The sequence below is a fragment of the Gobio gobio genome (assembly GCF_949357685.1).
Source record: "Gobio gobio genome assembly, chromosome: 2".
Taxonomy (NCBI): domain Eukaryota; kingdom Metazoa; phylum Chordata; class Actinopteri; order Cypriniformes; family Gobionidae; genus Gobio; species Gobio gobio.
The window spans coordinates 5,203,375-5,221,258 of NC_137098.1; the positions used below are offsets into that span (position 1 = coordinate 5,203,375).

General features: G+C 39.1%; 1 protein-coding gene across 1 annotated transcript in view; it reads left to right on the plus strand.

The window, feature by feature from the left end:
* trip4 (thyroid hormone receptor interactor 4) overlaps positions 1-7,483 on the plus strand; it is a 143,213-nt gene extending 135,730 nt beyond the window's left edge. The window contains exon 13 of the mRNA XM_079806730.1: positions 7,321-7,483. Coding sequence (XP_079662856.1) covers positions 7,321-7,379 — 59 coding nt within the window. The 3' untranslated portion in view covers positions 7,380-7,483. The remainder of the gene's footprint in view (positions 1-7,320) is intronic.
* Positions 7,484-17,884: the final 10,401 nt, after the last annotated feature.

Genomic DNA, 17,884 nt, shown 5'->3' on the forward strand with positions numbered 1-17,884 from the left:
TTCAAAAATAGTGGCGTGTTCCCTTTAAGTACATTCAGCTGAAAGCGGTTCAGATTTACCCAGAATTCTGCTCATGTTCGTTTGGTAGATAAATCGGGCAATGTGTTTGGACTTTTTTCTGATAATAATAGTGTTGCACTCTCAGCTCCCATTTAACACACTTGATGAAAAAAGTGCACCTATTCATACCTTTAATTTTAGTCCAATTCTGCAGCAAATAGTTGAGTAAATTCCATATGATTAAACCAGCTGAGAGTCTCTTCCTTCCAGGAGACGTGTGTGCATTGAACTCGCTGCAGTGATGGATCTGTAAGTGTCTGCGAGCTTTCATGACATGCTCTAATCATTAAGGTACTTAGAGTTAGATTGGAAAAAACGAGCTGTATTTCCCTAGACTGTGATGTGATTCTCCATTGGCACTTCTGTGCGTTATCCATGATTGACATCCTCAGAGTTTGTCAGATTTGTTTTATTAGGCTTTGACTTGACTCGCTATCGAAACAAAGACCGTCTTTATTACATCATTATTTCTAGTCATTTATTCCAGCTCCTCTTAACTCATTAACATGGATAATACCTCTAGAGCTAGATCACAACGCTCCAGCTGTCTGTGTTTATTACCCCCACTGAGTGCATGTGTTGACGTCCCTCCTCCCACCCTTCACTGCCCATGGCTACAAGACAAACAGCCTTTTCAGGAACAGATATGATTGAACACAATAAAAACAAGAGAGTGTTTCCTCCTGTACGGATCCTTTGGGGATCTCCAACAAGGAAATCCATCCTGATCATTTATGATACTATTGGATTTCTGGCATTTGTGGTCTTCTATGGACAAGTGTGAACCGTCATACATGCAATCAAGGCTTTAATGAGATTAAAGTCTACCAGAAAGAAATTCAGGGTTCCCACTCGTCCTGGAAAACCTGGAAAACACATGGAAAATGAAAGAAAATATAAAATGTCCTGAGTTTATCACCAGCCCAAAACAATTACCGCTGGTTGCATAAAGTGCGATGTTCAGGAATGAAAACGTGAGAGGAGTTGATATTCCCTTTATATTGACACTGCAGAGAACAATTTGTCATAATGTATGATTAAGAGCTCATATTAAAAACTGATTTTATAGTTAAGGGGGGGGGGGGGGGGGCACTCAGTTTCAGATCTCATGTCAATCTTGAGTACCTATAGAGTAGTATTGCATCCTTCATATCTCCGAAAAGTCTTCCGTTTTATTATATTTATAAAAGAAAGATACACTGTACTGAATCTTTCCGAAAAAAACGAGCGGCTGGAGGCGTATCGTGTGGGCGGAGCTAAAGAATGACGAGCGCGCAGCGATTGCGTTGAGAGCGTCTGAAAGCTTTGACATCCTTAAATGTGGGGAAAAAAACATTATCCTAAATAAACCATGGAGCTCAATCAGGTTTAGCCATACATATATGATCCAGAATCAGATCTAGAGGATGAATTTAAACAGGAGAAGCAGCAACGACGACTACAGCAGGACGTCTCTATGGTGTGTGTACTGTAACAGTAACTTATATACTTGCTTAGAGGCTTGTCATGCGCAAGTTTTACAACATTTGTGTGTGTTTACTCGTGGTCCGAAACTTTTTTGCCTCAGAAATACCCCCCCTTAAGTCATGGCAATAAATTATGGAAGCTTGTTTCTGCCACTGAAGGAAACAAAAAGGTAATTACAACTTTTTATCTTACAATTTAAAAAAAATTCTCGCAACTTTGAGTTTACGTAATTGTAATATAAACTCACAATTGTGTGCTATAAAGTCAAAATTGTGAATTCTGACTTTCTCGCAATTGCAATTTTTGCTACTTTTCTACGAATTTTGAGATTTTAATTCTTAATTGCAAGTTATAAAGTCCAATTCTGAAGAAAAAAGACGACTTTTCTCAGAATTGTACGTTTACATCTCAACAATTCTGACTTCATAACTCGCAATTACTTTTATTTTTTTATTCTGTGGCGTAAACAAGCTTCCATAGTCAACATCTATGACTAAGAGCTCGTATTAAAAACTGATTTTATAGTCAAGTCGTGGTAATAAACCATAAGCCTTTTAAAGACTTAGAGAGCACTATATTACTTTAGGGCGTGATGTTAGCCTTTTATCCTCGCTGTAGTAAATTGAAAATGTCCTGCAAAATGATCGCTGAAAAACAGTGGGAACCCTGGAAATTACTGGTCATCCAAGAATTACATCCTTAATACACTCGACTTAATACACATAAATTTTAGTTAACATATTCAGTTAATACAAAAAGAAAAACTTTCCTTTCCTCTTTCTCCTCCTTTTCCCCTCCCTACTCTAGCCTGTGCTACACTGAGCAATGTACACGGTCTCAGTATTTCAGGCACTTGTTGCGCTTACTCGACTCTTCATGACCAATCGCTTTGTGTACCCCCAAATTGTAAGTCGCTTTGGATAAAAGCGTCTGCTAAATGCATAAATGTAAATGTAAATACATATCCAGTATTCCAGTTGCCCTATCATACACCCGGCACAATGTGGAGATTGGCGTGACGCAAGTGTTTTCTGCTAGTTTCAGCCAGAAGCAGTTCTCATTTTCATGTCTAGCTCCACGTTGTTTAAATATCAAATGCACTGGCGCATCTTTTCACCCATGGGCGTCTGGTCTGAACACCAGGTGTGTTCAGGAGCATTGTGAGGAACTGAAAACGACTGTGCCATTGACCAACAAAAACCTCGTCAGAATGACCTATTTGCAATAATGACGAATGAAATTGGCTACTTATTTAACCAATCGTTGCAATACACACATTTACGTTATTTAAACTGACTCGTCAGGTTGAGGGTGTCTATATTCCTCCATGTAAATAGCGAATCCGCCATGGTGCGTGCGCAACTGGCTTTTAAAGGGAATGGGAGATGAGATTCTGATTGGTTAATTGCACGTTACGCCCAAAACACACTCATTACTCATTAAGAGACTAGGGACAACCCATGCGCCTGGTGTTCTGACTATTGTTTCCATCGTTAAACTAGCAAAAGTGGATTCCCTAAGTGGACCTAGACCATGCACTTAGATCGGTATAATAGGGCCCTTAATCTTCAAGACCTACAAATGCTCACGAAATCTCAATTTCATGCTAGTGTCAGTTGTGTCAGATTCTTCAGGGGAGATTCTGTGATTCCTAACGCTGCATTACTGTAGCTAAGAGCCGCCTGTGCGAGGCTCTCAACAGTCTTCAATTCTGAAACCGGAGCCACTCGATCGATAGCAAAGGAGATGCTGCTGATCTGGCTGGCATCAGCATCTCTATTCTGTGGGAAAGCAAAGACTCTCAATTCCACCCCTTGATCTTAGCTGGCCGCTTTTTCATTTCAGCTGGCAGCGTTCAGCACAAGATGTACAGCGAGAGCATCTGTCAACCTGTGAGAACGGCAAAGTCTGGCTCGCTTCAAACGGCTCATACTGATGAAATCTGTAACCTGACCAAGATTTGAGTCACGGAACACGACATACGCCAAAGCCAGCTTATCAGATGTTGTCTTTTTGTTTGTCTCGTCCTATTAAACCTGGGCTCTAGGAAAGCTAAAAACCTTGTAAACAATCTCTCAGAGCATGTATCTGAAGCGCACTGTCACACAGCAGCGAGAAGAGAATTTCACACTACCTAGACATGAATGAACAGATCAGTTAGGTCAACAACAAAGAGAATTTATCTGCTTTGATAAAACACTTTCTCTTATCAAACCGAGCAATAGAAGCACATCAGCTAAGACTATTCCACAAGAGAGATCTAGACATAATGTGACTACAAAGAAGCATCACAAACGCAGTCTAATGGAGATGCACTTCTCCAGCCGATGGTTGCTGCTGAGTCTCAGTATTCTGCATCGGCTGGAGAGGCAACTTCTAAAAGCCCAGACATCGATCCGGCAAGATAATTTCCCATTGATTGCTCTAGTTGGGGGCTGCTGTGAAGCAGTTTATTACCCACACTGCAGCACGGGAGCCAGCCCAATAATAGGTGCGGTGTTTACGGAGCATTGCTGGAACTCCATCAACTACCTACGCTCAGATCAAGCACTGAACTCCAGAACTTATGTAATCTAACAGGACTGCTTATAGTCTAGGTATAAAAACTAAACAAAGAAAAAGAACATGGGCTCATTTGAGGAACTACAACTTTTGGAAACTTAAAGGGATAGCCATCCTAGGTGTATACGACCGTCTTCTTTCAGACGGACACAATCAGAGTTATATAAAAAAATCAGAGATGGATAAAGTACACAACTTCATTACTCGAGTGAAAGTAAAAGTACTACTGGTCAAATATTACTCCGTTACAAGTGAAAGTTGTTAAAAACTATTTTTACTTAAGTAAAAGTACAGAAGTACTTGCTTTTAAAAGTACTTAAGTATCAAAAGTAAATTTCCTTTTTTATGTCAATGCATTATTTTATTATTGTTGCATTGTTGTATAAATGCACACTATGCCATGGTGGTTTAAGCCAGTCTGTGATGCTCCATACGACCACCTCGAACTAATTTAAATACTTAAAAGTTACAAAGCTTTTTACAAAGCGGCTGTCACTTTAAGGCAGAATGCACAAATCCTACACACTGATACACATCCGATATTCCTCCAACTGTTACGTTCACTTAAGACATAATCAACTTTGTTTATGTGAATACTTTTTTGTGTGTATTGGTCTGTTTAAGTGTGAAAAAAAAACACACAAAAGAAAGCTCTATTCAGTTCTCGTGCTCTGGCATCTCAGAGGCACAAAAACCAGACTGAACTGAGCTCGTTCATCATGCTTTCTCAGATTCATCCATATGTCTATGCTTCTCTTTCTCCCAGACATTTACATTTTGCTTAAAGAAGAAAATAAATCATCCACTGACTTGCAAAGCTGCTACAGAAACGACTTTTGAATTTGAGGAACTTGATAGAAATGTAGTGGAGTAAAAAGTTCGATATTTGTCTTTCAAATGTAGTGAAGTTAAAGTAAAAGTTTCCCTAAAAAATAATACTTAAGTAAAGTACAGATACTCAAAAAGTGTTCTTAAGTACAGTACTCAAGTAAATGTACTTCGTTACTGTCCATCTCTGAAAAAAATGTCCTGGATAATCCAAGCTTTATAATGGCAGTGAATGAGAGCCCAAAATGTATAGCCCAGAAAACTGCATCCATCAATCTGAAAGCTGAATAAATAAGCTTGCCATTGATGTATGGTTTGTCGGGACAATATTTGGCCGAACTATTTTAAAATCTGGAATCTGAGGGTGCAAAAAAGTCTAAATATTGAGAAAATCTCCTTTAAAGTTGTCCAGATGAAGTCCTCAGCAATGCATATTACTACTAATAATACATTTTTAATATATTTACGGTAGGAAATTGACTAAATATCTTCATGGAACATGATCTTACTATCCTAATGATTTTTGGCATAAACGAAAATGGATCATTTTGACCCATACAATGTATTGTTGGCTATTGCCACAGATATACCCGTGAGACACAGGACTGGGTTTGTGCTCCATGGTCACATATTCTAATTGCCATTTAAAGTCATTTAATAGTTTTGTGTGAGAAACAGACTGTTATTCACTGATAATCAATGTACTGTAAGTGTGGAGTGCCACAAGGCTCCGTCTCCGGCCCTTTGTTACTCTCCTTTCACACACACTCCCTTTAGATGATATTATGAGAAAACATGGCATTAGCTTTTACTGTGATGCTGATGAAACGAACAAAAAAACTATACTGTCAAATTGAGAACAATTGTTTAATATGTTTCTTAGACACAGGTAGCACTTTGCTTTGCTTCATTCTCATCGGTTTTCCTCTACTACAACAACAACAGTGGACTTCCTAATGTCAAAACCCAATCCAAACTGGACTTTTAACAAACATAAAGTCATTTGCAGTCTTTATATGGTTAAAGCTGCACTATGTAACTTTTCCGTCCGCTAGAGGTCGCCTGTTCAAAGCAAAGGTGTAGTTTGATGACGCCAAGTTTGAGCGCAGGGACATGTGGTCTTCACCTCACAGCCGGTGGGAAAGAATCGGGATAGGACTCATGTTGATGGATGTGATTATTAAGGTTACTGTAGTCTGAAGATTAGATTAGATTCAAGTCATCAACAGGCGACTCCCTCACACGTCCTGATTCCTCGGGTAAAATAGCAATTTCTCACGATTTACAAATAGTTGGAAACATTTGGGATTTTGTAAGTACTCATCTGAACAAAATATATAACACTGGCCTATTTACAGAAGTTCAACAGATATGCAATAAGAGCGAAACATTGTTAAAAAACAATAAAGCAATATTCCTTGCAAGATTAACTGAATGCATTTGGACAGAAAAAGAAGACATTTAGACAGATGTACTTCAGTGCTGGGAAGATGAATGTGTGTTTAAACGGGGTCATTTATGTAGTAGAAACGTGAATGTTTTTTTGAATTTGGTGCCTTCTAGACTGAGAAAAGACAGAAAATGTATTTTTGTCTCATGTGGATGAAAGACAACAACTCCCAGAATGGTCCGTTTTCAGATCATGTCTATGGAAGCTTAACTTTCACAGGAATTCATTGAAAAGTTGAAGCACTCTTTGCTCTGCACCGCTCTGTTATTAATGCCCGATCCGAGCGGCCGAGCTCATTTAAATTCTGAGAGTGAGATCCTCCGCTGTGGGTGGGTTGATAACATGCAGAACTAGCTCCTGTAGTCTCTAGCCTATGGCCAAAACATCCTCAGATGACGCAAAATGACGATATTTGCGTCATCTGAGGATTTTTGTCTCAGGGGGATATGAGGGGGGAAAGTGCCATAATTTGAATATACTACCGGTTTCTACTGATACAAAGCCTAATGCTAAATCACTGAAGTTACCCTTTAAGTATATTAACCATGCTAAGATCTGAAAGAATAAACAAGAACATTGAATATTTGAATCTATTGACATCCCACCAGCTGCACTGTATGTTCCCAATAACACACAGTGGAAATTTGCACATCATTCCAGGAACTGTAGTTGGTTGTCAGTCAGTTTTCCCAGAATGTCCTGCTCTTCTCAACAGATGCAGATTTAAACCATGACGTGTTATTGTGACTTCAATCACTATATGTCCGATGAGAGAGTGTGAAAAAGGTGTTGGACGTGTGAATGTGTGTGTAAACAGATTCATAAATTCCCTCTTCCTGATCCCGGCCTTCAGCTCAGCGGGGCAGCTTTTCGTTGTTTGACAGGGAGCTTTGAAAAGGTCACCGGGGGCTTGAATCGCCATTAACCTCGCCCCTCCCCATTCTCTCACACAGGGAAACTGGAGAGCCAGAGCCACCAAAGTGCCAAGAAGTGTTTAATGCAGCCGGCGTGACCTGAACAAAGACATGGCGGAGAGACGAGGAACAGAGGATCCCCGCGGAAGCATCAAACTCAAACAAAATCATTCCCTTTTTCTGCAATAAAAGGCTGAACGCTACTTGTGTATCTGTTCTTTAATACGTTTAATGTAATATATTTCTTGCCATTTAATGGAGCAGCTCTCTTTTAATCTCAGTGTGATTTCCAGCTTGTAGAGCGGTTGGCTGAGCATGGAATGTTGTGCTCAGTAAAGAGGCGATTGTGCTGGAGAGCCGGCGTTGGAGCTGCTCAGAGCCTCTCAGGGTTTGGTGCTGCTCTCAGAGTGATTGAGTGTCCTCTCTGTGACACAGGCATCCCTGCCCCAGAAAGAGCAAACCACTGCCTCCATTAACGCTAGATTGCATGATGGGAACTGCATTCAGGTAGCCATGGAGCATATAATTCCCCCCTCTTCTTCTGGACATTTCAACACGGGTGGTTAGCTCGCATACACTCTAAAAAATGCTGGGTTGAAAATGGACAAATCCAGTAATTGGGTTGTTTTAACCCAGCAGTTGGGTTAAATATTTGCTTAAAACAACCCAATCGCTGTGCTAAAACAACCCAATCGCTGTGTTAAAACAACCCATTCGCTGTGCTAAAACAACCCAATCGCTTTGTTAAAACAACCCATTCGCTGTGCTAAAACAACCCAATCGCTGTGCTAAAACAACCCAATCGCTGTGCTAAAACAACCCAATCGCTGTGTTAAAACAACCCATTCGCTGTGCTAAAACAACCCAATCGCTGTGCTAAAACAACCCAATCACTGTGTTAAAATAACCCAATCGCTGTGCTAAAACAACCCAATCGCTGTGTTAAAACAACCCAATCGCTGTGTTAAAATAACCCAATCACTGTGTTAAAATAACCCAATCGCTGTGCTAAAACAACCCAATCGCTGTGCTAAAACAACCCAATCGCTTTGTTAAAACAACCCATTCGCTGTGCTAAAACAACCCAATCGCTGTGTTAAAACAACCCAATCGCTGTGCTAAAACAACCCAATCGCTGAGTTAAAACAACCCAATCGCTGTGTTAAAACAACCCAATCGCTGTGCTAAAACAACCCAATCGCTGTGTTAAAACAACCCAATCGCTGTGTTAAAACAACCCATTCGCTGTGCTAAAACAACCCAATCGCTTTGTTAAAACAACCCATTCGCTGTGCTAAAACAACCCAATCGCTGTGTTAAAACAACCCAATCGCTGTGTTAAAACAACCCAATCGCTGTGCTAAAACAACCCAATCGCTGAGTTAAAACAACCCAATCGCTGTGTTAAAACAACCCAATCGCTGTGCTAAAACAACCCAATCGCTGTGTTAAAACAACCCAATCGCTGTGTTAAAACAACCCATTCGCTGTGCTAAAACAACCCAATCGCTTTGTTAAAACAACCCATTCGCTGTGCTAAAACAACCCAATCGCTGTGTTAAAACAACCCAATCGCTGTGCTAAAACAACCCAATCGCTGTGTTAAAACAACCCAATCGCTGTGTTAAAACAACCCAATCGCTGTGCTAAAACAACCCAATCGCTGTGTTAAAACAACCCAATCGCTGTGTTAAAACAACCCAATCGCTGTGCTAAAACAACCCAATCGCTGTGTTAAAACAACCCAATCGCTGTTAAAATAACCCAATCGCTGTGTTAAAACAACCCAATCGCTGTGCTAAAACAACCCAATCGCTGTGTTAAAACAACCCAATCGCTGTGCTAAAACAACCCAATCGCTGTGTTAAAACAACTCAATCGCTGTGTTAAAACAACCCAATCGCTGTGCTAAAACAACCCAATCGCTGTGTTAAAACAACCCAATCGCTGTGCTAAAACAACCCAATCGCTGTGTTAAAACAACCCAATCGCTGTTAAAACAACCCAATCACTGTGTTAAAATAATCCAATCGCTGTGTTAAAACAACCCAATCACTGTGTTAAAATAACCCAATCGCTGTGCTAAAACAACCCAATCGCTGTGCTAAAACAACCCAATCGCTGTGTTAAAACAACCCAATCGCTGTGTTAAAACAACCCAATCGCTGTGCTAAAACAACCCAATCGCTGTGCTAAAACAACCCAATCGCTGTGCTAAAACAACCCAATCGCTGTGCTAAAACAGCCCAATTGCTGTGTTAAAACAACCCAATCGCTGTTAAAATAACCCAATCGCTGTTAAAATAACCCAATCGCTGTGTTAAAACAACCCAGTCGCTGTGCTAAAACAACCCAATCGCTGTGCTAAAACAACCCAATCGCTGTGTTAAAACAACCCAATCGCTGTGCTAAAACAACCCAATCGCTGTGTTAAAACAACCCAATCGCTGTGCTAAAACAACCCAATCGCTGTGCTAAAACAGCCCAATCGCTGTGTTAAAACAACCCAATCGCTGTTAAAATAACCCAATCGCTGTTAAAATAACCCAATCGCTGTGTTAAAACAACCCAATCGCTGTGCTAAAACAACCCAATCGCTGTGCTAAAACAGCCCAATCGCTGTGTTAAAACAACCCAATCGCTGTTAAAATAACCCAATCGCTGTTAAAATAACCCAATCGCTGTGTTAAAACAACCCAATCGCTGTGTTAAAACAACCCAATCGCTGTGTTAAAACAACCCATTCGCTGTGTTAAAAATAACCCAATCGCTGTGTTAAAACAACCCATTCGCTATGCTAAAACAACCCAATCGCTGTGCTAAAACAACCCAATCGCAAAAATTTAATCCAATCGCTGTGCTAAAACAACCCAATGGCTGTGCTAAAACAACTCAATCGCTGTGCTAAAACAACCCATTCGCTGTGCTAAAACAACCCAATCGCTGTGCTAAAACAACCCAATCACTGTGCTAAAACAGCCCAATCGCTGTTAAAATAACCCAATCGCTGTGCTAAAACAACCCAATCGCTGTGCTAAAACAACCCAATTGCTGTGTTAAAACAACCCAATCGCTGTGCTAAAACAACCCAATCGCTGTGCTAAAACAACCCAATCGCTGTGCTAAAACAACCCAATCGCTGTGCTAAAACAACCCAATCGCTGTGCTAAAACAACCCAATCACTGTGCTAAAACAGCCCAATCGCTGTTAAAATAACCCAATCGCTGTGCTAAAACAGCCCAATCGCTGTGCTAAAACAACCCAATCGCTGTGCTAAAACAACCCAATTGCTGTGTTAAAACAACCCAATCGCTGTGCTAAAACAACCCAATCGCTGTGCTAAAACAACCCAATCGCTGTGTTAAAACAACCCAATCGCTGTGTTAAAACAACCCAATCGCTGTGCTAAAACAACCCAATCGCTGTGTTAAAACAACTCAATCGCTGTGTTAAAACAACCCAATCGCTGTGTTAAAACAACCCAATCGCTGTGTTAAAACAACCCAATCGCTGTGCTAAAACAACCCAATCGCTGTGTTAAAACAACCCAATCGCTGTGCTAAAACAACCCAATCGCTGTGTTAAAACAACCCAATCGCTGTGTTAAAACAACCCAATCGCTGTGTTAAAACAACCCAATCGCTGTGCTAAAACAACCCAATCGCTGTGCTAAAACAACCCAATCGCTGTGCTAAAACAACCCAATCGCTGTGCTAAAACAACCCAATCGCAAATATTTAACCCAACTGCTGGGTTAAAACAACCCAATCGCAAATATTTAACCCAACTGCTGGGTTAAAACAACCCATTCACTGGATTTGTCCATTTTCAACCCAACTTGGGTTGTTTTAAACCCAGCATTTTTTAGAGTGTATGCGTTGAATAGAGAGCCTGATCTGGGATTCCTTTGTTTCATATACAGTATCATATGTGTGAATCATTTTAGGTAATTCTCACAAATGAATAATAATAATAATTAAAAAAAGAACAGTCATTTTCCCACCAAATTCCAATTCCTTCTAATTAAAATAATACAGTTATTTAAAATAAATATTAATTAATTTAATATAAAATGTATTTTATATATTTTTAATAAATATATATTTTAAATATATTTCAATATAATATATTTTTATTACAAAAAAATGCAAATATATTTGTACAATTTAAAATAAATGTCTTCTATGTGAATATATGTTAAAATGTAATTTATTCCTGTGATCAAAGCTGAATTTATCATCATTACTCCAGTCTTCAGTGTCACATGATCCTTCAGAAATCATAATAATTATCAATGTTGAAAACTGTTTAGCTGCTTGTATTTATTTATTTGGAAATAATACAGTGTCATTCAAAAGTAAAAAAAGAGAAAAAGTAAATACTTTTTAGCAAAGGCTAAAAATGGTATTTTATGAAATTAATAAATGTTACAAAAAAAGTTATATTTATAATAAATGCTGTGCGTTTACTTTCTATTCATCAAAGAATCCTGAAAAAAATAATTTTCCACAAAAATATTAAACAGCACAACTGTTTTCAACATGATAATAATCATAAATGTGTATTAAGCACCAAATCAGCATATTGTTATGATTTCTGAAGGATCATGTGACACTGAAGACTGGAGTGATGATGATGAAAATTACATTTTAAAATAAGATAATATTAATAAAATTAATAATTAATGACAGTAAATATATTTATTTTTAAATAAATGTTGGTCTATTGAACATTCTCTTTATGAACGGTTTCCACAAAATTATCAATCAACATTGATAATAATAGAACCAATATTAATATTTGAGCACCAATCATAATTGAGCAGCAAATCATCGTATTATTATGATTTCTGAAGGATCATGTGACACTGAAGACTGGAGTAATGATGATAAATACAGCTTTGATCACAGGAATAAATTACATTTTAACATATATTCACATACAAAACACTTATTTTAAATTGTAAAAATATTTCAAAATTTTACTGATTTTACACTCTAAAAAATGCTGGGTTAAAAACAACCCAAGTTGGGTTGAAAATGGACTAACCCAGCGATTGGGTTGTTTTTAACCCAGCGGTTGGGTTAAATATTTGCTTAAAACAACCCAATCGCTGGGTTAGTCCATTTTCAACCCAACTTGGGTTGTTTTTAACCCAGCGGTTAGGTTAAATGTTTGCTTAAAACAACCCAATCGCTGGGTTAGTCCATTTTCAACCCAACTTGGGTTGTTTTTAACCCAGCGGTTGGGTTAAATATTTGCTTAAAACAACCCAATCGCTGGGTTAGTCCATTTTCAACCCAACTTGGGTTGTTTTTAACCCAGCGGTTGGGTTAAATGTTTGCTTAAAACAACCCAATCGCTGGGTTAGTCCATTTTCAACCCAACTTGGGTTGTTTTTAACCCAGAGGTTGGGTTAAATGTTTGCTTAAAACAACCCAATCGCTGGGTTAGTCCATTTTCAACCCAACTTGGGTTGTTTTTAACCCAGCGGTTGGGTTAAATATTTGCTTAAAACAACCCAATCGCTGGGTTAGTCCATTTTCAACCCAACTTGGGTTGTTTTTAACCCAGCGGTTGGGTTAAATGTTTGCTTAAAACAACCCAATCGCTGGGTTAGTCCATTTTCAACCCAACTTGGGTTGTTTTTAACCCAGCATTTTTTAGAGTGTGCTGTATTTTTGATCAAATAAACGCAGAGACGTCTTTAAATACACCTTAATGTTTCCAAACGTTTGACCATCGTGATGTAATGTGCCAGATTAATTTCCCAAAATGCGATTCGAGTCTGAAAAGCCTCCCTTGTGTGAAGCCCCAGAGTGAATCGAGCGGCTCATCTGGAGCAGTGATGGCTGCTGGGACGCTCCTTTGTCCCGAAGCACAAAAGCCGTTTCTCTGCGAGAGCTGAAGAGTTTCCAGAGTTCGGTTTTCCAGAGTTTCTGATCCTGGGTGGGCTTCGACGCGCGGGATTTATACATGAAAAATGTTTCTCAATAAACCACCAATATTGTGGAGCATTCACTCACATTCCCTGCATTTGTTTAAACAAACAGTATGAGCCATTAAAAGCAGGATTGAAGTGTGAAGGAGCTCATTATCCTGTGAAAGCGTCTGCGTTTGCATCTGAATGAGGGGGCATTTTAGAAGAGGCTTAGGTTGTAGGAGGAATGTCAGCAGCAGGTCTTCCTGTTCTCGGTCAGCACTTTCCTCGCAGGCGTTTCCTTCTCTGACCAGCTTCCACAGGCCTCACTCTCTTAAAGGGTTAGTTCACCCAAAAATGAAAATTCTGTCATTAATGACTTACCCTCATGTCGTTCGACACCCGTCAGACCGCCGTTCATCTTCTGACACAAATGAAGATATTTTAGTTGAAATCTGATGGCTCTGAAAGGCCTCCATTGGCTCAATGCACTTTACACTCTCAAGACCCTTAAAAGGCACTAAAGACGTCGTTACAAAGTCCATCTCACTACAGTGGTTCTACAATAACTTTATGAATCGACGACAATAGTTTTTGTACGCAAAAAAACCCTAAATAACGACTTATATAGTGATGACGATTTCAAAACACGGCATCATAAAGCTTCGAAGCGTTATGAATCAGTGAGTCGATTCAGCAGTTTGAATCGCCAAATTTCAGCAGTTTGACACGCGATCCGAATCATGATTCGACTCACTGATTCATAACGCTTCGAAGCTTCATGATGCTGTGTTTTGAAAGATTTCAACTAAAATATCTTCATTTGTGTCTGAAGATGAACGGAGGTCTTACGGGTGTCGAACGACATGAGGGTGAGTAATTAATGACAGAATTTTCATTTTTGGGTGAACTAACCCTTTAACCCCCAATAAAAGAAAGTGCAAATGATGAACCTGTGGCTCCAGACACCCGGAGAAACATCTCCCACCGCACACATGCTCTCAGAGGGACAAGCAGACCTGCACATCCACACAGCATTTGGACAATATTAGGACATCAGTGTTTAAAACATCTGGGCTGAGCCAAACCTCCAAGCCATCAAAGCAGAAACACTTCCCAGATCAATCCTGTTCTCTCCAGACGGGATCCTGTAGTCCTAAATGTCGAGAGTTAATCATTGAGCTCCTCCTCCAGTTCACCCAACATGTACACACTGAGAAATGCTGGGTTAAAAACAACCCAAGTTAGGTTGAAAATGGACAAACCCAGCGATTGGGCTGTTTTAAGCAAACATTTAACCCAACCGCTGGGTTAAAACAACCCATTCACTGACTTAAAACAACCCAATCACTGGGTTTGTCCATTTTCAACCCAACTTGGGTTGTTTTTAACCCAGCATTTCCATGCGTTTTCATCCACACCTTAAAAAATGCTGGGTTAAAAATAACCCAAGTTGGGTTGAAACTGGACAAACCCAGCGATTGGGTTGTTTTAAGCAAACCTTTAACCCAACCGCTGGGTTAAAACGACCCATTCACTGGCGTAAAACAACCCAATCGCTGGGTTTGTCCATTTTCAACCCAACTTGGGTTGTTTTTAACCCAGCATTTCTTAGCATTTTTTATGCGCCGTGCGTTTTCATCCACACCCTAAAAAAATGCTGGGTTAAAAACAACCCAAGTTGGGTTGAAAATGGACAAACCCAGCGATTAGGTTGTTTTAAGCAAACATTTAACCCAACCTAAACGATTGGGTGATTGGCTAAAACAACCCGATCGCTGGGTTTGTCCATTTTCAACCCAACTTGGGTTGTTTTTGACCCAGCATTGCAGTACTTTTATGTGATATCCCAAAATGTGCATAAAAATAAGTGGATGATGCCAAGCTTTAGGAAATGAGCAGCATGAACATTGTGCTAAACATCCCATACAGGTTTGAAACAACGTATTTGAATTTACACATTAAGAAATGCTGGGTTAAAAACAACCCAAGTTGAGTTGAAAATGGACAAACCCAGCAATTGGGTTGTTTTAAGCAAACATTTAACCAAACCGCTGGGTTAAAACAACCCAATTGCTTGGTTTGTCTAGTTTCAACCTAACTTGTTTTTAACCTAGTGATTGGGTTGTTTTAGCCCAGCAGTTGGGTTAAATGTTTGCCCAGCCTGCTGGGTAGTTTAATTTAACTCAACTATTGTTTAAAAAGACTATGTCTGGCTTAAAAGGAACCCAGAGTATGTTGGAAATTTAAACTCAGACACATAATTACTAGAGGCAACAATAATAATCAAAAGGGGAACATTTACAGTAAAAAAAAATGCTGGGTTAAAAATAACCCAAGTTGAGTTGAAAATGGACAAACCCAGCAATTGGGTTGTTTTAAGCAAACATTTAACCAAACCGCTGGGTTAAAACAACCCAATTGCTTGGTTTGTCTAGTTTCAACCCAACTTGGGTTGTTTTTAACCTAGTGATTGGGTTGTTTTAGCCCAGCAGTTGGGTTAAATGTTTGCCCAGCCTGCTGGGTAGTTTAATTTAACTCAACTATTGTTTAAAAAGACTATGTCTGGCTTAAAAGGAACCCAGAGTATGTTGGAAATTTAAACTCAGACACATAATTACTAGAGGCAACAATAATAATCAAAAGGGGAACATTTACAGTAAAAAAAAATGCTGGGTTAAAAATAACCCAAGTTGGGTTGAAAATGGACAAACCCATCGGTTGCGTTGTTTTAGCCCAGCGGTTGGGTTAAATGTTTGCTTAAAACAACCCAATCGCTGGGTTTGTCCATTTTCAACCCAACTTGGGTTGTTTTTAACACAGCATTTCCATGCGTTTTCATCCACAACCTAAAAAATGCTGGGTTAAAAATAACCCAAGTTGGGTTGAAACTGGACAAACCCAGTGATTGGGTTGTTTTAGCCAATCACCCAATCGTTTAGGTTGGGTTAAATGTTTGCTTAAAACAACCTAATCGCTGGGTTTGTCCATTTTCAACCCAACTTGGGTTGTTTTTGACCCAGCATTGCAGCGCTTTTATGTGATATCCCAAAATGTGCATAAAAATAAGTGGATGATGCCAAGCTTTAGGAAATGAGCAGCATGAACATTGTGCTTAACATCCCATACAGGTTTGAAACGACATATTTGAATTTACACACTAAAAAATGCTGGGTTAAAAACAACTCAAGTTGGGTTGAAAATGGACAAACCCAGCAATTGGGTTGTTTTAAGCAAACATTTAACCCAACCGCTGGGTTAAAACAACCCAATCACTGGGTTTGTCCATTTTCAACCCAACTTGGGTTGTTTTTAACCCAGCATTTGTTTAGAGTGTGTGTGGAAACGCATGCGCTCAGTTGAGGCGGATCAGTCTTTTTATCCTATAAAACTATGATGGAAACACATTTACGTAATAAATCCCTCAAAAACATGTGACTGCCTCAACAGAGGCTGGGATTGGATAACCGGACTAACCAGCGGACCAATGGCATCGCAGCATCTCAACTGTTGGTTTGGTCATCACAATGGTTGGGTATAATTATAATAAGTGTGTTCCCAAACCTGCAGAAATGAGACGCATCTCATTATGATGGAGGGAAGAAGAGACACAGCAACTTCCATTTTTATTGCTGATATTTTGCGCCAATGAAGTGATGATTTTGTTCTCTTGAACACATGGGATGGAAACGCTGCTTTATTCACAAATGTTTAATGTGATATTCCAATTTTGCATGTCAGTCAAATTCATAACTTTTAATGGAAACATAACTAGAGATGTCAAACCTGGTCTTATTTGCACCATATAGGCATAAAAGAAGGTTTGTGATACAGCTCACAGATCACTTTATCATTCCTGTATGCTCCTTTTCCACTTTCATTGTGTGCTAAACTGCTGAAGATCATGGCAGAACACGTGAAAAATGAGTTTGAAAAGAGATTTAATAAGAGTTTTCATGTTCAGAAGTCAGGCAGGAACTAAACTTGATTATTCAGCATGACCATAAAAACCCCTGTCAGATCAAACTAGTCCAGTTTATTACCCAAAACTGTGTGTGACATTCAATAAAACACTAAATACACCGCTGATCATTTCATCACTGAACTCTCTGAATAACGCTGGGTTGTTTTAACACAAATTTGGGTCAAATATGGACAAATCAACCATTGGGTTAAACATTTAATTAAAAATATTAACCCAACAGCTAGGTTAAAATAACCCACTGGGTTACATTTTTAAATTAAATTTTTAACCCAATGGTTGGGTTTGTTTATATTTGATCCAAATTTGTATTAAAACAACCCAGCATGTTTTTTAACCCAGCTGTTGGGTTAAATTTGTTAATTAAATTTTTAACCCAACGGTTGGGTTTGTCCATATTTGATCCAAATTTGTATTAAAACAACCCACCATTTTTTTAACCCAGCCATTGGGTTACATTTTTAAATGACAATTTTAACTCAACGGTTGGGTTTGTTCATATTTGACCCACATTTTTGTTAAAACATCCCAGCGTTATTTTAACCCAGCCGTTGGGTTAATTTTTTTAAATTACATTTTTAACCCAATGGTTGGGTTTGTCCATATTTGACCCAAATTTGTGTTAAAACAACCCAGCGTTATTTTAACCCAGCCATTGGGTTAAATTTTTAAATTACATTTTTAACCCAATCATGGTTGG